General features: G+C 53.3%; 2 protein-coding genes across 2 annotated transcripts; both read right to left on the reverse strand.

Moving 5' to 3' along the window:
* Positions 1-286: 286 nt before the first annotated feature.
* LOC130888383 (keratin, type II cytoskeletal cochleal-like) lies at positions 287-10,299 on the reverse strand. The gene is made up of 9 exons (XM_057791290.1): positions 9,820-10,299; positions 7,477-7,685; positions 6,367-6,427; positions 5,510-5,605; positions 4,347-4,511; positions 3,232-3,357; positions 2,261-2,481; positions 1,699-1,733; positions 287-510 (listed from the first exon to the last, which is right to left on the reverse strand). The coding sequence occupies exons 1-9, from the start codon at positions 10,297-10,299 to the stop codon at positions 287-289; spliced, it is 1,617 nt and encodes a 538-aa protein (XP_057647273.1).
* Positions 10,300-12,194: 1,895 nt separating this feature from the next.
* On the reverse strand, positions 12,195-20,344 carry LOC130888490 (keratin, type II cytoskeletal 75). The gene is made up of 9 exons (XM_057791444.1): positions 19,841-20,344; positions 19,113-19,327; positions 18,191-18,251; positions 17,577-17,672; positions 16,804-16,968; positions 15,017-15,142; positions 14,668-14,888; positions 13,593-13,627; positions 12,195-12,439 (listed from the first exon to the last, which is right to left on the reverse strand). The coding sequence occupies exons 1-9, from the start codon at positions 20,342-20,344 to the stop codon at positions 12,195-12,197; spliced, it is 1,668 nt and encodes a 555-aa protein (XP_057647427.1).
* Positions 20,345-21,145: the final 801 nt, after the last annotated feature.

Below are 21,145 nucleotides of genomic sequence, written 5' to 3' on the forward strand. Positions count from 1 at the left end.
AGGAGGACTTCTTGCAACCAGAGGAGGACTTCTGCAACCCCTACTGCTTAGGGGCAAAGGCCTGACCTAGAGCAGTTGGGTCAGTGTGGGTAAAAGAGGACTTTGAGATGAACAATGGGTGGGGTATCCCTGGAAGGCCTACTTGGAGGCAGAAGATGGACAAGGTGACCTAAAACTCACAGGCCACTTGGTGTCAGTGTCTCTCGCTGGGGATGGTGAGCATAACTAAGCATCAGGCCTTAGCTGGGAGCTGGGGGCTGGGGCCAGTGGCAAGGCAGGTAACACATTAGCTCCTGTAACTCGTCTTGCTGGATGATGTCTTGGAGACGATCCGCATGCTTGAGCTGCTGCCACTCACACTGCGACCGCTGGTGGAGCTAAAACCGCCATTCCCACCGCCACCATAGCAGTGGCCACTGCTACTGTAGCCACCTCTACTGTAACTGCCGCCACTCATGCAGAGGCCGCCACCTCCGCTGTAGCCTGTGCCCCCGGAGGAAGAGACCACAGCTGAAAAAAAAGAAGCCACAGGATACATTGTCAGATTGTCAGCTGTCAGTCATCCCTCCCACGCTCATCTCCAGGCTGCCTCTCTGATCCAAGAAAGCTCAGGTGAGCTATCTCCGGAGGCTGCAGGAGGCAAGGTGAGCTCCACCAGGGATTCTGTGACTTTTGAAGCTCCCACAGTTGTGATGGTACTGGTCCCTCAAAGAGATGCCACCATGGCCGTGACCTCCAGTGCAGAGATGAGCAGATGGAGGTGCAAAGCACCAAGCAGCACACTCAAGGTCACTCCTGCCTGAGGACAGGTCGTAGGCTCCTAGGATGCCTTGCCCCTTTCTTTGTTACGGCTCTCACACTAGATGGGAGACAAGGCCTCAAATTTGGGAAGGGGATTTTGGACTTTATCAGGACGGCTCCAAAGGCCACCTAGATGAGTCTCCCTGTCAAGTATTGGAATCTCTTCAGCTTCATGTCTGGAGCTGGTAGTGTCGTCTCCAATACCTTGGCAGCAGTGAACTCAGGCCCATGAGGGGACAGTGTTCCCAGCCTGTCAGACACTTGAAGCTGTGGCCCGTCCTCCCTCTGGGAGTCTGCTCTTCCTGTGAGACTTTTCCTGATGTTTTCTCTAATGACCACAGGCCCTGGCTTTTCTGACCTGGCTAAGGCCCAGGGGCTCTCATCCCCATGACCATGACTCAGGACTGTCACGTCTGCCGAAGACAAGAGACCACCCCTTCTGGTCTCCTCCTGGATGTCCAGGCAAAGTTGAGATGTCTGCTTTACTTTCTCAGACAATTTGCTTCAATCCTACGTTTAGGTCTTTAATCTGCTCCATGCTTTTGCCAGAGTAGCTGAGAACTGGGGACCCTGACCGCATGGGTAGTTCTGTCCTATTCAGGATCCTCTAGGGCTAGGCTAGGCATGCGACCACATTACAACCACCAAGGGGTAAAGGGTCCCCAGCAGCATTTGAGGACAATTTCCCAGAATGAGAAATAGTGCACAGACTCCTTTCCCAGGGACAAAGAATGTGAAGCACTCTTAACACCAATAGGGAAAGAAGCAAAAAAAAAAGAAGAGGGGCTAATGACATGTTTGCCTCAGTTGTTCATTTCCAAATCTCAGCGATGTTAGGGCCCCAATGCCGCCTCTCCTCCCCAGCCACTCTTCTGTCTCTCCAAGACATTTACTCACAGATGTTCACGGCTCCAACGCCTTCTCCAGTGAGCCTGTGGCAGGTGGGAAGAGAGGGTGTGTCATTGCTGAGGACTTAGAGAGCTCCCAGTCCCTTGCACGTGAAGCCATCAATGCTGAGCACATGCTGTGAGCCCGCCCTGTATTTAACAAGGCTGGCATCCAGCTCATGAGCTCTAGAATCTAGCAAAAATACAGGAGGGGAACCCCAGAGGGAAATAGAGATAAAAACTGGAAGTGAGACCCTGTGCCAATGAGGTAGAATGGAGAGGTTTAAGTGTGGGACATTCCTAAGGCTGACACCAAGGGCACTGCGTGTGTTATAAGGCTCAAGTCACAATGCCCCTGCTTAGGAGTTTGTGGTCGCCTTTGTCTCACAGCCTTGCCCGTAGCCCAGGCCCAGAAGCAGCTGTAGGAGGGAACCTGTGAAGGAACAGTGAATGCCACCTGTGTCTGACCTTGACCCTTCTATGCAGGGGCAGGGCGGTCAGTGGTCCACGTGGCCTCTGTAGCATACTATCCTGTTCTGGTAGCATCTGTTTGGGCCGTGGTGGGAGCTCACCTGCACTCCTCGCCCTCCAGCAGCTTGCGGTAGGTGGCGATCTCGATGTCCAGGGCAAGCTTGACATTCATGAGCTCCTGGTACTCGCGTAGCTGCCGCGCCATGTCCTGCTTGGCCTGCTGCAGGGCCTCCTCCAGCTCTGCCAGCTTGTGCTTGGCATCTTTGAGTGCCAGCTCCCCACGTTGCTCGGCATCAGCGATGGAAGCCTGGAGAGTGGCACACTGCCCACGGGAGAAAAAGCAGCCTGTGACACTGCTCACGGAGGTTAAGTTCCCTGAAGTGTGTCAGTGCTCTGGAAGTCAGAGCACTGGGTCTGGGTGTAAGATTGTTCTCAGTCCCCATGGATGGTGCAGAGTTCTCTGGATGAGAAAATGGCTTTCTGAGGTCTTCCTCTGGGTTGTAGGTAAGGATATAAAGCAAGACCAGCTTGACCTTGTTGTGCTCCAGGGGAAAGGGCCTGTCTCAGGCCAGTGCTTCTCCACTCCTTCTCTGACAGACTTCTCTCTGCACCAGCTGAGGCAAGCCCTAAGCGCTGTATAGTTTTATGTCAACTTAACACAAGCTAGAATTATCTGAAATGGGGGAACCTCAGTTGAGAGAATGTCTCTGTAAGATCTGGCTGTAGAACATTTTCTTAGTTAGTGATTGATGGGGGGAGGGCTCGGCCTATTGTGAATGGTGGTCCTGGGTTCTACAAAAAAGCAGGCCGAGAAAGAGATGTGGAGCAAGCCTGTAAGCAGCTCCCCTGTGGCCTTTGCCTCAGTTCCTCCCTCCAGGTTCCTACCCTGAGTTCCTGTCTTGACTTCCTTTCCTAATGATGTGGAAGCAGAAGCTGAATAAACCCCTTTCCCTAAGGTGCTTTGTCATGGTGTTTCATCACAGCAATAGAAATCCTGACTAGGACAGCACAGACCCAAGTCTTCCTGGATGCAGGAATTTGGATGGGATTGTCTTTGCGATATCAGTCCTACCTGCTTCTTCAGGTTGTCAATCTCAGAACGCAGCCTCTGCATGGCCCTATTCAGCTCAGAGATCTCCATCTTAGTAGTACGGAGGTCGTCCCCATGCTGGCCGGCAGACCGCTGCAGCTCCTCATACTGGAGAAGAGTTTTCAGGTGAGGGACAGTCAGGCCCAAAGAGAGAGGGCTGGAGCTCCCCAGGGCCTCCAGGCCTTCAGGGCACTGCTCAGAGGGTCAGGGCTGGAGTTCCCCAGGGCCTCCAGGCCTTCAGGGCACTGCTCAGAGGGTCAGGGCCAGAGCTCCCCAGGGCCTCCAGGCCTTCAGGGCACTGCTCAGAGGGTCAGGGCTGGAACTCCCCTGGGCCCTCCAGACCTTCAGGGCACTGCTCAGAAGGTCCTGTGTTGTCTTACTGTGCCCATTGAGTCTGCTCAGTGGCATCAGTTTTTGCTCCGAACTTGCTCTCCTTATCCACACACTGTAGCAGCAGCTGGACAGCTGTGGCCATGCTGTTTCCCCTTTTCCTGCTCCTGGCCTCTCTCTTCCTATCCCTTCACTCCATGCATCTGACTCTCTCAGATCAGCCTCTCTCTCTCTCTCTCTCTCTCTCTCTCTCTCTCTCTCTCTCACACACACACACACACACACACACTTTCTGATAGAGATCCTCCTTCCACACATTTGTCATGCTACCAGAGCGTACTGTCTCCCTGACTCCCAGAACAGAGTGTCTATTCCAAATTGGGAAATGTCATTCTGTTGTCCGTACCAAGTCTCTGTCCTCAGAGCCTTGGCCCCAACCAGCTCTCTCTTTTGCATCCTCTGGCTTCATCTAGAAGGCACTAGACCTTCATCTTGACACCGCCCCCTCTGATTGGCATGGTTATTGCAACTGACCACACTCATTTCTCTGATACAGAGCCTAAGAAACTCTGACTGACTATTTATTCCCCTTGCTCCTGATGGTGTTGACCCTGGGTAATGTTCAGAACACATGAAGCTGTCAATGGAACTCAGACACTTTGGACCCCACTAGGCAGGGACACTGGAGAGGATAGACTCCTATCTTATTTGCTCATAAAGCTTTCAATCTCTGTGCCTGTTTAATTGGTTGCATCTTGGCGCCTCACCTTGGTCTGGTACCAGGACTCAGCCTCTGCCCGACTGCGGTTGGCAATGTCCTCATACTGGGCCTTGACTTCGGCAATGATGCTGTTTAGGTCCAGGCTGCGGTTGTTGTCCATGGACAGCACCACAGAGGTCTCAGAGATCTGAGCCTGAAGCTGAGCCAGTTCCTGTGAGGAGAGATAAGACAGGGCATTCATGTATGCACATGCGTGTGTGCACATGTGTGCAGATGTGTATATGAGTGCATACGCGTGCTTTGGGGTTGGCAACCCCTTGGAACAGGTTCTGGCATGGAGGGTCTTGCACTGTGGAGTGCAGCTCCTCTCTCAGCTCTAAATATTTAGGAGACCACCGAGTCTACAGCTGCTCTTCAGCATTGGCACACGTGTACCCGAGTGCTGCGCAGGTAACTCCAGCTAGAATTCTCCAGAAGCCACTCCCGTTGTTAAGGGAGTGTCAGAGTGTGATCGCTTACTCTTTGAAGAGGCCCAGTCCTTCATACCCAATAGACTGTTGTTGCCTTGGGCAAGAAGCTTGAGTCAGAAGGGACCAGGCACTGCTGAGTGCATCCTGTTCCCTACTGTCCTGGCTATGCTCATAGGATGGGCATGAAGATTAGCTAGAAATAGCAGAAAGGGCTCCAAAAAAGGCCAAAACCTGAGGGTCTTGATTAAGTCTGTGGTGCTGCCCCTACAACCCACAGAAGAGTACCCTGGAGCTCCAGGCAGTCGCCACACCTGGAGAGGAAGCACCTGCAGGCTCCATGATTGCTGCTGTATCACTTTCGGTGCTCCAGGAAGAAGAGCAGTGGGGCTGGGCTGGGCTAGGGAGTGAGCCATAGGACTCAGTTCTGCAGGAATCCCCTGAATTTGGTGACAGACAGATATGCTGTCTGCCCAACAGAACACATTATTCTAACATGTTCTAATTATTTTAATTAGCCGAGGTTGAGTTTTTTGGAAACTTTTTGCTACTCCCAAGAACCTCATTTTCCCCCTCAAAGAGTAGGATCTGCCCCGTGAATCACAATCCACCGGTGGGATGAGGAGGGGATAGGAAGGAGGTCAGTAAGGAGACGGCAGTTGTGTGCCGGGGTGGGGTAGGGTAGTGGGGTGAGGGTGGTCCCGGCCTCCAACCCTCCGGATAGGGTTCCAGCGTCTCTCACCGCCTCATAGAAAGCTCTCAGGAAGTTGATCTCGTCCATCAGGGCATCCACCTTGGCCTCTAGCTCCACCTTGTTCATGTAGGCAGCATCCACATCCTGTGCACGGAACATGAGGTCATTCCGAGTCCTGCCCTCCCTGGGTCGACTAGCAGCCTCTAGAGATTATCTCTGGAGCTAGTGGAGCAGCTTCAGCTCCCTGGGAATCCATGTGATTGCGTATGCTGTTGAGTGGATCCAGAGGGCTGGGGAGGCCCACATAGTATGACCTTCAGGAGCGCCGGTCTGCTGCTCCTCAGGTAGTGCCACGCGCAAGGGCAAGCATGCCCTATTCTGGGTCACGGGGCTCCCATTTCCTATGAGCTCTTCAGCACTCTCCCCAAAGACTGCATGGGCCCCCATCCTCATGCCTCTGCCCATTCCGCCCCTTTCCCTTCTTCTCCTTGTTGCTACTCCATTTTTCCTTCAGTTTAATCCTTAGTGTTTTCCCTTCCCTCTGCCAGTCTCAAAGCCAGACAGCCAGACCTCTAGACTTCCAATGCCTGATCCTCCTACAGTCCTGCCCAAAGACTGGCTCTGGATTCTGGATTCTGAGCTTAGGAGCAGGCCCAGTTGGCTTCTCCTTACCCTATACTGCACTGTGCACAGAGAGAGGCTGGTGCAGTGACTTATACAGCTTGGAGTTGGGAGTTCTGGATCCTGACCTGCTTCTAATCACCTCTGTACAACAAACTGAACACCCCAGGACCTCAGTGGCCTCGTGTTTAAGGTCAAATATGTCTCCAAGAAGACCGAGGATTCAGTGGAAGCTCTGCCTCCCCCAGGAACCTGCAGTCAGTGAAAACGCCTTTGCCGCTTACTTTTTTGAGTACTACAAACTCATTCTCTGCCGTTGTGCGTTTGTGGATTTCCTCTTCGTACCTGAGAAAGGAGGAGAAGAGTGGGTGTTGGGAGAAGGGCTTGGGAGTGAGGTGGGAGAAGTCCTCGAGCACACCCTGCGTTTCCTTCTGCTCAAGGTTATGGCGGGAGGGCACACGTGGAAAGCATCCCGCCGTGGTGTGCTCCCTCATACATATGTGCCTCTGAACCCCAAGTCAAATAGCCCCGCTTCTGCCGAAAGAAAACTCAGGCTGAAAGTGCCAGAGTAGAACCATGCCCGGTCCTGTGATGTGCCCCTCCCCCGCCCCTCCTCCTCTTTAGCCTGACTCCTGCCACCCTAGGCTGCTGCCACATCCCTCGATGTCTCAGTCACACTGAATCGTATCCTGACAGGTGGAATCTTCAGACTGTAAGACCCCCTCCCTCCCCAGCCCCGGCTGTCTCGTTCTTCAACTTGGCTGCACTGGCTCTGGCACCCATGGCACGCTATAGTACTCCCTGCCCAGCATCCTCTGAGAAGGGGGCTTCCCTTCCATTCCCACCCAGGCTGCCTCAGCATCGGGATACCCCATGCTCCCTGCAGAAGCCAGCTGGGATTCATGGAATTATTCACTATGATTGGGGAGCCACGTGTATTCCTGGGAGAATCTCTCTCTTCTCTATTTCTCCAGTCTCCTGTACAGGACTGGGTGGAAACACAAACCCTATAAATGAACACTTAGTTGAATAAACGGGAAGATGGAGTCTGACTATAATTCTTAACTCTAGAGTAAGTATACGGCCATCTCAGCACTTGTGTTTCCTATCAGCAGAAGTTAAAGGCTGTTACATTTGGACAAGTCTTTGGACTCATATGGTAACCTCATGTCCTTCTTTCCTCAGACCCGAACATTCTGGACCAAAACCTCTGCTCATTTTTTTTTTAAACTTCTGTATCAATTTGATTCCATCTCATGCCCCAAATGTGTGTCCCATTCCCGTCAGATGGGCAGTTTTGGAGAACAGTGCACCCTTCTCCTTTTGCCTGACCACCCCCCCGCCCGGAGCCCCAGGGCAGGGCACTGGAGCTGCTAGACTGAGCGCTCACTCACTTGTTCTTGAAGTCCTCCACCACATCCTGCATGCTCTTCAGCTCTGTCTCCAGCCTGCCCCGCTCTCCTCCCAGACACTCCAGCTGGCGCCTCAGGTTAGCGATGTAGGCTTCAAACATGGGCTCCAAGTTGGTCCTGGTGGTTTTGTGGTCCTGCAGCAGGCTCCATTTGGTCTCTAGAACTTTGTTCTGTTGTTCCAGGAACCGCACCTGTCCCGCAAAGGTCAGAGATTGTGAGGGCTTCCTTGCTTCCGCCTCTCACATGGTCTGCGATGTGGGATATCCCCACTAGTGTAGGTCGTGGCTTCCATTGCTCCCCCTGAGCTGCAAGGGGCCTGGATGCAGAGACCCACGTCAGTATTGGCTTGGGGGGCAAGTACTAGGTCCAGGGGAGCTGGAGGTCATCTGATACACCAACCTTGTTGACAGGAACATCTGATGCACTAACTGTGTTGACAGGAACTTAGGAAAAGAACTTTATGACTGCCTGAGCCCAAACTGAGTCCTATTACAAGTGTGGGAGGCTGTGGGAGGCTGTGGGGGCCTTTGGGAGGCTGTGGGAGGCTGTGGGAGGCTGTGGGGGGCTGTGGGAGGCTGTGGGTGGCTGTGGGTGGCTGTGGGAGGCTGTGGGAGGCTGTGGGGGCTGTGGGAGACTGTGGGTGGCTGTGGGTGGCTGTGGGTGGCTGTGGGAGGCTGTGGGAGGCTGTAGGGGCCTGTGGGGGGCTGTGGGAGGCTGTGGGTGGCTGTGGGTGGCTGTGGGAGGCTGTGGGAGGCTGTGGGAGGCTGTGGGGGCCTGTGGGGGCTGTGGGAGGCTGTGGGTGGCTGTGGGAGGCTGTGGGTGGCTGTGGGAGGCTGTGGGTGGCTGTGGGAGGCTGTGGGAGGCTGTGGGGGCCTGTGGGGGCTGTGGGAGGCTGTGGGAGGCTGTGGGGGGCTGTGGGAGGCTGTGGGGGCCTGTGGGGGCTGTGGGAGGCTGTGGGGGGCTGTGGGAGGCTGTGGGAGGCTGTAAGTCTATCATTCCTTTTCCCTTCTGGGAAGATTTCTCAAAATCTGGAACTTGGACTCCACTGCCTGTGCCCTTTACAAATGTTAGTGTGGGCCACCCCGGAGCTACTCTAAGGGAACCTGGGCACAGTCCTAGCCATGCCTCTCACCAGCTCTTGAGCAATTCCCTCCCTTGAGCCTGCTGGTTGGGTCCCTTGCAGTCTTGAGCTGTTGTTTGGGTTTCTAGACTCAGCTCCATCTGATCCTGATTTCCTTCTACCTGAAGTCCTTCCCCTGGGAGGAAACTGGAAGGCCACTTAGTCTCCAAAAATAGAAGAACAATACCTCCTTGACTTTAGAGGTCTTTAACAAGTGTGTCTTTCTTTCCCTGTCTCCCACTGTGGAAGAGAGCATGCCCTGGTCCCCAGTCCTTCCCAGGTCCACCCACTATTCCCACACCCCCTCTAGACAAACCAGAACAAAGAAAAGCCCAGGACCTATCTCACCTTCTCAGCAGGCTCCCGGAAGTCACACCCCTGCTGAGATAACCCAGGCCAGGTGGGATGACAAGTGGCAAAGCTTTAGGGCTTTTAGGAAGCCTGAGCAGCGTCCTCCTTGGGTCTCTCCACCCAACCATCTGCTTCCCACAACGAGGCATTCATAATGCAACAAGGCCACAAAGGAACCTGAGAGTCCATCTGTTCCACTACACGGGGGCTGGAGAGGAGAGGAAACTCTCCCCTCAGTGGAGTCCAAAGCAGGGCCTGAGCTAGACGTCTCTGTCCTTCACATTCTCCTTCCTCCCTGCCATACAGCCTGAGTGGACCAGGGCTGTGACTACGCTCTTTCCCAGCTGAGGCATGAGAGGGTGCGTCGTGCCCTGAGAGGCTCTCTCCCAGAGTTGGGGACCTCTAGGACTGTTGGGACTCAGGCTGAAGTCACACGTGTCATCTCAGTGCCCTTCACTGTCTACTCCTCTTCCTAGACATTCGCTATCACCAAGGTGTGTCACCAGGGAAACACCTCTGCCTTGGGAGGACACTAGAGTTAGTTACGTGGGAGAAGGAAAGGGACCCAACACGCTTCCACGCACTTAGCCTTGGTTTGTTCTTTTACCACCTTCCCTCCAAACCGTCTAGCTGAGCCCGTGATGGCTGACTGTCAGAGTGGCAATGCCCTCGTTGTGGGTCTGAGAGCTCTCAGGCTGATGGAGAAGGTACTTTCTGCTCATTCCCTATCAGCAGACTGCCTAGGCTCCGGGTGCATGGGTCCTGGGAAGCCCCAGGTGACCTCAGGAAAACCCAGACAGCGAGGAGTTCAGATGACAGTCGCTTCAGTGGTGGAGCCCCCGCTTGCCCCTCACCTTGTCTATGAAGGAGGCGAACTTGTTGTTGAGGGTCTTGATCTGCTCCTTCTCCTCCTTTCGAACCCGCTGGAGAGATGGGTCGATTTCCAGGTGCAGGGGGGTAAGAAGACTCTGGTTGACAGTCACTTCATGGATGCCTCCAGCTCCAGGGGCCATCCCACCTCCAAATCCATACCCACCATAGGCTCCCCCAACTCTGTACCCTATGCCGCTGACACCTAACCCACAGGCAGCACCTCCAAAGCTGGCCTGGCTGGAGCGGTAGCCCCCACTGATGGAGATTCTCTTGTTACCCCCAAAACTGTGTAGGCTTCTTGTCCCAAAACCACCCCCAAAGCTGCCTCCAAAACTCTTCCCGCCCTGGGACATGGAGACAGAGCTGAAACCGGGCCGGCAGCCAGGCAGCATGCTGGCTGAGGAGGCACTGAAGTTCCGTGTGCCCCCAGATTTGATGGTCACAGAGGAACGCTGGGTCATGGTGGAAGTTGGTGTCAAAGGGCAGCAAAGGCAGGAGCGAAGAGTCTTTAGATTCTGGCTCGCCTGGACTCACCTTGAGTTTTATCCCTTTCAAGAACTGGGCTTGGCCATAGCAGATCAAAGACCCCTCTGTTGTGTTCACCACAATGGCATGTCTGGCCACAGTCCATCTTCCTGCCCGCTAATCACCATGGGGAACTCCCTTCCCTGGGCAGGAGCGGGCCTGGGGAGTCCAGCCTGAGGCAAGCCTGGCCTCAGAGCTCCCCGCCTGCCAGACACCCCTCATTCCCCCACTTCTTCCACCTGCAGCTTTCTCTTCCATGCCCAGCTCCCAGACTCTGGACCCCAAACTGCTCACCCCACCATTGTTGAGTCGGCACCGCTTTGTGGCAGGCCTACCACAAATGTTATTACATTGTATTTTTGTAACTTTGAGAAAATGGAAGGTAAGTCACTGCCAACAGTCTTGGGCAGTGTCATGAGCTCCTTCCACTTTTCAACATGGCTGTTCTTGCCCTTGGTTCCTACCTGCAGTCTTTGGCACAAAAGCCACACAGCTAGGGAATGCTGGGACAAGACTAGAACCCATGCTGGCTGGGCTACGTGCCCAGAATCCCTGAACTTCTCAAAGCTAGGGAAAATGGGGTGTCTTGTCCTTCCTAAAGAGCAGTCAGAGGTCACCCCAATCCCTGCCCTCAGCTGTTGTCTTCCTTGGTCTTAGAGAATTTAACAATTGTCTCAGAGTCTTTTCTCTCTATCTGAAACCTTTACCCTCTTAATCATTCTAGATGGTGGGCTCTCATTTCACATTCCTCTCTCCTGACTCCTGTGTCATTGAACTTCCCTAGCACAAATGGTTTCCACAGCTCTGGTTGACAGCTTCTATCAGTTCTGCAGTGAATCCTAAGGGTCGAACCCACCATGTCTAAACAAACTTGAGCCCCACTCAGGATCAGTCCCATCATTCCCCCATAGTCTTGAGAGGAGCGGACCAGGAGACTGTAACCTCAGGAATATGCAGCCGCATCCTGGGCGTCTTCCTGCTGTCTGCGATTACAGGCTCATTGGTCTGGCCTCGGGGCTGACTTCTAACTCCTCTCCTGCCCTGTCATTTCGCTGCTCACGGCTGCGAGTTTGAAGCTGTCGGGGAACAATCGGCTCCTTTGCCAGCCACTGCCTTGACCACCCATCCTACGTCAGTGCTGTCCGAAGAACACAGGCTGATGTGGGGAGGGGCTGGCCTCGCCCCGATGACATACTGAGGAGGAGACTGGGCAAGGCTTCTGCCCAGGGGTTGGGACTTCCCAAACAAGCCTCCCAGAGGAAAGTGAGAGGAAGGTTGTTGGCTGCTGTCATCCCCATACTCCCCCCTCAGCTCCTTAGAAAGCTGTTGTGTCCTGAGTACTGCTTGTGTGGAACCCTGGATGAGAACTGCCCTGGGCTCATCACCAATGCACACAGAGGGCTGAGATGAACACGTGACACATGCATTTAATAGGCATTCCAGGAGGAGACAGAGGAGCACCGGCTCTGGCTGGCAGTTACAAGCAGCCAGAGAAGGACAAGACAGTCTGGTGTTGAGGTGGCCAACACAGACCCCCATCGCTCGGCTGGAGGAAAGGGACAGGTGACGCTGAAAGGGCACTTGCAGATCCACTGACTGTGAACTTTGGAAGAGAATGGGCTTTTGTTTTGTGTGTCTGGCACAAAGAAGTACCAGGAGCAGCCTAGGGACTGTAGGGAGCTTGCCATAGGCTAGGGACTGGGTTTAGCCAGGAGGCCAGGATCCCTGGCAGCACAGGGGGTCTCTGTGAAGAGGATATGGGAGAAGGGTCCAGGCATCCAGTTAGGAGTGCGAGGAGGCTTCGCGGTAGCGGCAAAGGAGACCCCAGGCCTTAGTGCTTGTAACTTTTCCTGCTGCATGATGTGGTGGAAATGAACTTGACGCTGGAGCCACTGCCCACCGGGCCCCGGCTGCTACTGGTGGTGAAACCAGAGCCTCCCAGACCTGTGCCCGTGCCCAGGCTGTGCCCACCGCTGGTGGTGAAGGAGTAGCCACTGTTCCCACCAAGACCCAGGCTTCCACCTCCAAAATTGCTGCCAGCACCATAGCCACTGGAAACTGTTGAAGTGACCACAGCTGTGGAGAAGAGGGGACAGAATTAGAATTGCAGGCAGGAGAGAAGGCACCCAACGTCAGAGCCTGTGCTATGGAGTGTCTGTGGCTGAGATGGGTGGTCTCACAGACATCCCCTGCTTGCTCTGTGAGATGCTGCCTTAGACCTCCATCTCTGCTGGTCTGAGCTGTCTTCTTTCTCCAGGCTCTCTCTGATGTACAGCGCTTCTCTTTAGGCATCTCCAGGAAGGCGCTCCCCTCGCCCCTCTGCTCAACCACCACTGTTGCTGTCTTTGGATTTGACTCTGGCATCTTCTTCCTTCTGGAAGCTCATAGGAATATGCATGTCCCTCCCTTAGTGTTCCCTGGTGTGGCACTCTAAACACAGATGGTGGCTGTCCTGTAAAGCCCAGGCCTTTCCTGCAGCAATGCTCTGTAGAGCTGGAGATCAGCAGCTGGCTCTCCAGACTTCTTAGAGGAGGCAGGACTGCCTCACTGTCCTGGTTTGGCACTAGTGTAAAGGATTCTCTCCAAAGGACCCAGGCAAAACTGTCCACGTCAGGTGCTCATCTCTGAGCTCTTCAAACTAGACTGGTAGCCCCATGGAATTCTGGGAGGTGGGAGATGTGGCTAGGCTTTTGAGCTTCCTGTAGGACAATTTTAGGATCCAACCCACTTGGGCAGTGGTTCACACTCTCCCTCCAGAGGGAAGAAACGTGAGCCCAAAGACTCTCATCTACCTTGGGAGCTAGAGGCAGGAGGATCAGGAATTTGAGGCCAGTTTGGGTTCCATGAAATCTGTCTCAGAAAACAAAAAATCCCTCTAGTGCGGTCCCAGGCTCACACAGGTGACTCAGATTAAACTCAATGACAGACTCAAAACACAAGGATGTGCCTGGTGGGGAGTTGGCAGGTGTGAGGTGGGGTTAGTATCCAGGACCCAAAGACAGGGTGGGGATATGTGAACATGGTCAGAATACACCAAGGCCCCAGGTCCAGCTCCAATACTACAGTAAATAAGTAAATAGCACAAACTCCCCTAATCCACGATGATTTTGTCTTCAACTTGAGCCCTCCTACTGTCTCAAAGTGAACTCTGCCCGAGGGCTCTCACAGCTGCCTTGTATCGGCCCCTTCTCCTGACCACATGAGCGCCAAGCCACAGGTGTGTACTCACAGATGTTCACTGGGGAAACTCCCTCTCCGCTCAGCCTGGTTGGGAGGAGAGGAGGAAAGGTTACATACATACTGCCCCGGCTCTCATCTGACAGGTGTTTTCAATACAAATTTTGTGATTGTTTTAAGTGGACCGAAAACCCCTTTATTTTTATTATTGCAGAAGTCATGCCAGTTAAAACTCTAAAAACACACGAAGTACTAAAAATAGTAAAGGGGCCCCAGGTGTGGTGGTGTGGAGCCCGGAACCTCAGAGGCGTGGCTTGGTGTTAAACTACGCCCACCCATCCCCTCCTTCCCCACCACCCCGAGTAAGTGAAAACTAATCAGATTAGTCCATCAAGAAGGATGGCCCCTTTAACCAGATTTTCCTCTCAGTAAGGAGTCTTGTCATGCTATCACAGGTGCAGAGAGGCATCCACAGTCGTCACAATCAGGCTAGTACTGTCTCAGCAATCGGCATTTGTTCCTAAATTCGCTCAGAGAGTCTGTCATGCTCACTGTGCCATTTGCGTCTCCCAACAGCCCTATTAGGTAGGTGTTATTACATCCGTTTTACAGTGAGAAACTGAAGATCAGAGAGGCTACTTGCTCATGGTCACAAGGTTTGAAACAGGGTACATCTGCCTCCAAAGCCCATCCCTTTGACCACTAAACTGAAGGCGAGCAAGGTTTTTATTTTTTTAATTAAAGTAAAACTTTTTTAGGGGTGTAGCAAGACGACCTGTGGTTAAGAGCTCTTGTTCTTACGGAGGGCCCAGGTTACCATGACCTACATGGTAGCCCACAATCATTTGTAACTCCAGCTCCAGGGAGATCTGGTACCAGGCGTGCTCTCAGTACACAAGCAGGCAAAATACCCACACAACAAATAAATAAATAAATAAATCTTTAAATGACTATTTTTAAATTATATGTCTTTTCCTTTAACAGAAAGGGATTACTTAGACCTGCTCAGGCCTTGCATTTCTATGGGTGCAGGGCACCTGGGGTGGCTTAGCAGCCTGAAAAGAGATTGCACCCTCACTGCCATAGCTCAGGCTGTGGGGTAAGCTCTGTTTGCTCTAAGAACAGACCTGCACTCCTCGCCCTCCAGCAGCTTCCTGTAGGTGGCGATCTCCACATCCAGGGCCAGCTTGACATTCATGAGCTCCTGGTACTCGCGCAGCAGCCTGGCCATGTCCTGTTTGGCCTTCTGCAGGGCATCTTCAAGGTCCACCAGCTTGACCCGAGCATCCTTGAGGGCTAGCTCTCCACGCTGCTCAGCGTCAGAGATAGCAGTTTGCAGACTAGCGCACTGAAAAGAAAGGAGGTGTCGTGAGTCCGTGGACAGAGCCCGGAGGTGCCGTGATCCATGAGAGGAGTCTTTGGAGGTGGTGGGATAACACAGAAGAAATGGGAACTCTCGCACTGACTGAATTGTACCTGCTTCTTGACGCCATCGATCTCAGATCTCAGCCTCTGGATCATCCGGTTCATCTCTGCGATCTCTTGCTTGGTGTTTCTCAGGTCATCGCCATGCCGGCCAGCTGTCAACTGCAGCTCCTCATACTGGTAAGAGCAGACACAGGCAGTCTAGTCAAACGCCTGTGTGCCCAGCAGGCCACTCGCCCCTTTCCCTCATTCATCTTTCCAGATGGTTTTTCTCGAGCCCCTCTACTCCCTGGAGGCGGCAGAGTCTGGGAGTGGTATACAAACACAAGCTGACCCCGGTTTCCAGGCGCCTATACTGTTGCTCAATTTGTATCCAAAAGATAAGTAGCCAGTAGTAAATGAGCAGGGTCCTTCAGAGTGCCCCAAAGGAGTCCGACTTAGGTTTGAAGGTGTGTGTAGTGGGGTGGGAGGGCGGAAGGCAAGCGTCTGAAGGGGAGACGCTGTCATCTGCAGGATGAGAAGAGGGGCCTATGCAGACAGTTTAGAGAGAGAATATTCTAGACTGGAAAAGGGACTCAGGAGATTACCCTGTGGCAGGGTGAATGATGGCAAGTTTGCTGACTGTCCCTGTGGCATGGGGGGTCTTGGTCTGGCTTGTATCAGGATCGGCTGTGCCCATGCTTAGGTAACCTTGCAGACAGCAGTGTGGGGAACAGGGAGGAAAGGCAGGAGACTACACGGTGCAGAGGCTACAGGAGGCCCAGTGCAGACCCAGAGAAACCCTGGTCTTGGTGCTCGTGTTAGATGTGTCTGGGATGTGCTCGTTTAGGAGAGGTCGCTTTACCCTGCCTCCTCCTGCTCACTCCAGACCAGTGCCTGTCTGAGTTAAGATCCATTCTGTCTGGAAAGTGCTGAACGGCTCAGCTTCCGCTGCTGCCAGATACTCAGGACTGGAAGGAGCAACAGCCAACAGGGAGAAGTCTCCAATTTCACTTCCAGCTGGGGTTAAGTGCTCCCTATCTTCTGCTTACTGCCAAGGAGCTGCACCATGGACCCTGGCATCAGACAACTTGCCTGCTTCACTACCTACCAGAAGGGCCTAGTGCAGTGCTCAGGGCAGGACAGGGTGGGAAGGGCGTCAGAGTGGCAAGCAGATGCGCCTGTGAGGGACCTGGGTTTGGCGAGGGGAAGCCTCGGGGTCTGCTACACTGTTTAGGACAAAGCTGTTCACCCAGGCCTTCAGCTGGGGCTCTCTAAGGTCATTCCAGCCTCCCTCTTGCAAATACGAGTCTCCCGCTCATATTCCTGTCCTTGCCTTCTAGCCTCTCATTCAGCCTTAAAATCCCTCTTGTTCTTTCACCATCGCTTATCACTGTCGCTTATCCTTCCTGCTTGGCTGCTGGACTAAAGAGCCAGACCTTGCTGGAAGTGCTCTGGTGATGCTCTTTCCCTTCCGTGGTGCCCACCCACTTTCTGGCCTTCTCGACTTTGGGCTTCTCTGATTGCACCTTCTATATTTATATTTAAAGCCCCATTGGCAGAGTGGAGGACCTCAGAGCTTATAGGAAGAATTCATGGGCCCTTTAGGACTGTTATGCATAATTCTTGGTCATTTTGGAATCTCATCCAAGCTACTCTATCGAGAGAAATGTGGGGACCATGCACATCCTTCTGAGCACTCAACATCAACTCGGCACACACACTTAGGATGCAGTTAGAGGTCTGTAAGTATTTTAAGCTAGGTTTTCTTAGTACCAGGGCTGCATTTGCGCAGTGAAGAAGTGAGAGAGGCAATGAGGTACAGCCTCAGAACACTCACCCGAGCGTTATCACCTCACCTTGGTCTGGTACCAGGACTCAGCCTCTGCCCGGCTGCGGTTGGCAATGTCCTCGTAATGGGCCTTCACTTCGGCGATAATGCTGTCCAGGTCCAGGCTCCGGTTATTGTCCATAGAGAGAACCACAGAGGTATCGCTCACCTGGTTCTGCATCTGAGACAGCTCCTGCAGGGCACCAACTCAGTGTCACCACGGGCAAGAGGAAGGGATCTTGAGGTGACTAACTACTTAGGCTAGGAATCCCTTCTCTGGCATCCAGTCCTGGCCCTGGAAGTTTCTAGACAACTGACCAGTGTGGTGGAACCATTCTCTCTACATTGCCTCTCAAGATGCCCAATAATGCTTTCCACTTATGCATTCAGTGGGCTTCACAGAGACATTCTGCAGGTCAGGTGATCCTGCCACCACACCTCTCACAGTGATTTGATCACTTCTTTCCCGTCTCTCCATAGACCCAGGTATCTGCCTTCCGCATGGCAGAGATCCAAATGAGGTGTCTTCAGAGCCCTAGAAGCCTTCTGGCCAGTGAGTTGAGCTACAGCAGAGGGGAGGGAGCAGGTGCAGAGCCTGGAACCTGGGAACAAGCATCCCTCCTAGCTCGGGCTGTCCTGCTGTTTGTTGGGAGAGAGGCCTCAGAGTTGAAACTGTTTCAGGTGCCAGAGTTCCCAGCATTCCTCTCTGGCACCATTGTGACTGGACTCACTAGGGGATGACACCTGCAGCTTCATTTCCTTTCTAGGCTCTGGTACACAGAAACACTTGCAGACGCTTACTGCCTCATAGATCATCCGGTAGAAGTTGATCTGGTCGGTCAGAGAGTCAACCTTAGCCTCCAGCTCCACCTTGTTCATGTAGGCTCCATCCACATCCTGAAATGACCCCAGATCCAAACAACAAGTCAAAAGAAGCTGAGCAGAATTGAGCCTGGATTTCAGGGGTTGGGATAGAAGTTCACTGAGACTGGGGCTTAAGCTTCCTGGGCTAACAGAGACCTTAGCAGAAGTAGTGGGGGCTTTCAATACAGGGGTGTATTCTGGGAGGTTTGCGCTCATCACATAATCTCACTGATGTGATATTTCTTGGGTGAGCCCAGGACTAGACTCTCTCATACCCAAGATTTAACGCTAAATCTCAATCTCTTTTTGTATTCTCTACCCTCCTCTCCTCCTAGAAGTTCCTTCTCTTCACCGCTCAGTGCTGGATCTTGACCAAGGGGAATGTTGGGTAAGCCCTGACCCTGATCTGGATGTCCAGCCCTCTGTCTTTGAGCCATGGTATCGCCATGTAGCCTAGGCTGGCTTCAGACACAGCTCTGCTGTTTCTGCCTCCTGAGTGCCGGGAGGACAGGCTCAGACCTCAGCCTCATTTAAGAGACGTCCCTACTCACCTTCTTCAGGCCCACAAACTCATTCTCAGCAGCGGCGCGCTTGTTAATTTCATCTTCATACCTGCAAGGATGAGGTGAGGGCAAGGGGGTGTGAGATTGAGCAAGGTTTAACTTCTGCTGCCTTGGCAAGACTTAAAGACCTCCCTTCCTCTCCAGCTCTTCGGTGCCCTGCACATGACTGTGGATGATTCATTAACCCCTACTTCTTCCTCTATAAAAGGTAGACCAGTTAAAAGAAGCCTTTATAAGATTAGTAGGTGAGCATAGACTTATGAGAATAGAATCATGAGCTTAGGCAATTCCGTTTCTTTGTGGACACATAGTCCTAATCACCAAGAATATATGCTGCCTCAGTAGCGCCCACCGGACCTGCAAAGAAAACTATTTGTTCACGACAGTCTTTCAGGGACATTCTGAAATATTTTCACTGGGTGTTGTGATCAAGCTAGCTAACGGACTTGCTAGGATTATGTTTTGCACTGTAGCCCAGACAAAAAACTGTGTTCACCTCCACTAGGAAGATCAGAACCCCTCTTTCTGCCTTGCTAGCTTCCTTCATCCGCGCTCCTTCCGTTTGGGAGCCATCTCAGCCCCCAGGCTCATATCCAATAGAGATAAGCAGCAGGCTGCAGGTGCAGCAACACTGCTGCCCAGAATGAGCGACCGTGTTTGTTTTGTCAGATGATGCTGGTGCTCATTTTGGGCATGTAGACAGATAAGAACGGCCCTTTGTGTTTTTAGCAGCGAGACAGAGACAGAGGTCCCTTACTATCCTGCGTGTACCATCTTTGCCGTCTGCACTCTGGGTTGCACACCCAAGCCTCCTAGCTCATGTGGCATTCACTCCTTTGCACTTCTCTGGACCTCAGAGAAGCAGCCCCGGGGATGGTTGTGTGGAGTCGGGAGCCCATCTCCCATTCACCTGACTTTGAAGTCTTCTACGACCTCCTGCATGCTCCTCAGCTCAGCATCCAGCCTGCCTCTTTCAGCAGTGACGCCATCCAGCTGCCGGCGGAGGTCATTGAGGTAGGCGTCGAAGAAGGGCTCCAGGTTCTGCCTGACAGTCCTGGAGCCCTGCTCCTGCAGCAGGTTCCACTTGGTCTCCAGCACCTTGTTCTGCTGTTCCAGAAAGCGCACCTACAGGGGAGCAGAGAGAATGAGCCTCACATGAGAAGCTAGGGAGGCAGAACCGCGCGCTCTTGCTAACAGTGGAGGCCCCTTTTACCCCATGCTCAGCCGGCAGTTACACAATTGACAATTCCACTTCCAAATGAGAAAGTCCATGGAGGCACCCCAAGGACTCTAAGATTTCAATGGACTGCCATGGGGGAGAACATAACCTCTATGGTGGGAGTCATGGAGTCTGGGTTGAGTCTCCCTATGCCACTTCTCTGGGTCAGGATAGCTGGCACAGTGAAAACCCTCTTTCTGGAAGAGAACTTCCAGAGAGGACCAGGTGGGGTGGGGCATCTCTACAAGGTCCTGTGGGCCAGCTGGCCTGTCATGAAAATGTCTCTGTCCATGGCCCAGGGCTGGTACTGGATGGTGAATGTTCTCCCGGGGAACCTGCATTGCCGCTGTCTCCGGAGCTGAGCTTTCCCATCTAGCCACTACTGCATTGGGAATGTGAGGGGTGGCCACGGGCCCTACCTTGTCAATGAAGGAGGCAAACTTGTTGTTGAGGGTCTTGATCTGCTCCCGCTCCTCTTTCCGCACCCGCTGGATCGTGGGGTCGATTTGCAGGTTGAGGGGAGTCAGGAGGCTCTGGTTGACGGTGACTTCTTGAATGCCTCCAGAGGGACAGACAGGGAAGCCAGGGCCACCGAAGCCCCCTCCAATGCCGTTACCATAACCAAAGCCACTGCTGAGCCCAAACCCACTGCTAGCCCTGCCACCAAAGCCACTCCGGAAGCCACTACCAGCACACCCACCAATGGAGACCCGCTTGGTCCCCCCAAGGTTGTAGAGGCTGCGGCTTCCAAAGCCAGCACCAGCACCACTGATCCTGCCCAGTCCCCCACTGTTTCCTGAAGAGCGGGCCACAGAGACAGAGCTGAAGCGGGAGCGGCCAGCAGTTGGGGTGGTGGCAGAGGCTGTGCTGAAGCCCCTGCGGCTGCCACTGGAGTGGAAGCTGATGGTGGACAGCCGAGACATGGCGGGTGAAGCAGGCAGGTGGCAGGAGCTCTCGAGGTAGATTCTTGAAGGGGATGGAGAAGCCAGGCAGCTAAGGAAGTGCAAGCCCTTGGGTTTTTATAGGCCCCCACAAAGGGCGGGGCTTGATTAATGAAGGGGGCCATGCTGATGGCATCCCCTAGGCATCTGCCAACCCTGAGCTCACCCTGAGTACCCCTGCAGGAAATGGCATTAAAAAAAAAAAAGCACCGGTTGGTTTGCTGCCTCCCCTCCCCCACGTGGAAACTTCTTTCTAGTTGTAACTTGATCAGCAGACCGGTGAGAAGCGACTTAATTGCTTCAGTCATGTCCTAATCATGCATCTCCTAATGGACGCAAAAACACTGCCTCATTTCTGAACCGCTTTCTTAGGCCTGGGACCAACTCCCTTCAGTCCAAACATCTTGTGTCAACACAGCCACTGCAACAGTGTTTCCTATTCTCCGTATGCGTCTCTGTCTGGGCATTTCCTCAGCAGCTGCCGGCTGCCTTCCCCAATGCTCTTTCAGGTGGGCGTTCATCTTCCACAGCCTTCCACCCAGCGTTGGCCACCCTTTAATTTTGCTCAAAACCATCTGTTTGCTGGACATCATATGCAATTCCTGGATCATGTATGTTGGTGTGCACTTGTGTGTATGTCCTGTTTATGCCAATATTTGACTTTCAAGGCCATTTACAATTCTGTCTTCTGTGGACGGAGAGGGAGCAGGAAGACTTGGGTTTGAATCCTAGATCCTCCAGTGCCCAGCCATGGCACCTTGGGCTCATCATAAAACTTTCTGA

The sequence above is a fragment of the Chionomys nivalis genome, chromosome 17 (genome assembly GCF_950005125.1).
Source record: "Chionomys nivalis chromosome 17, mChiNiv1.1, whole genome shotgun sequence".
Taxonomy (NCBI): Eukaryota; Metazoa; Chordata; class Mammalia; order Rodentia; family Cricetidae; genus Chionomys; species Chionomys nivalis.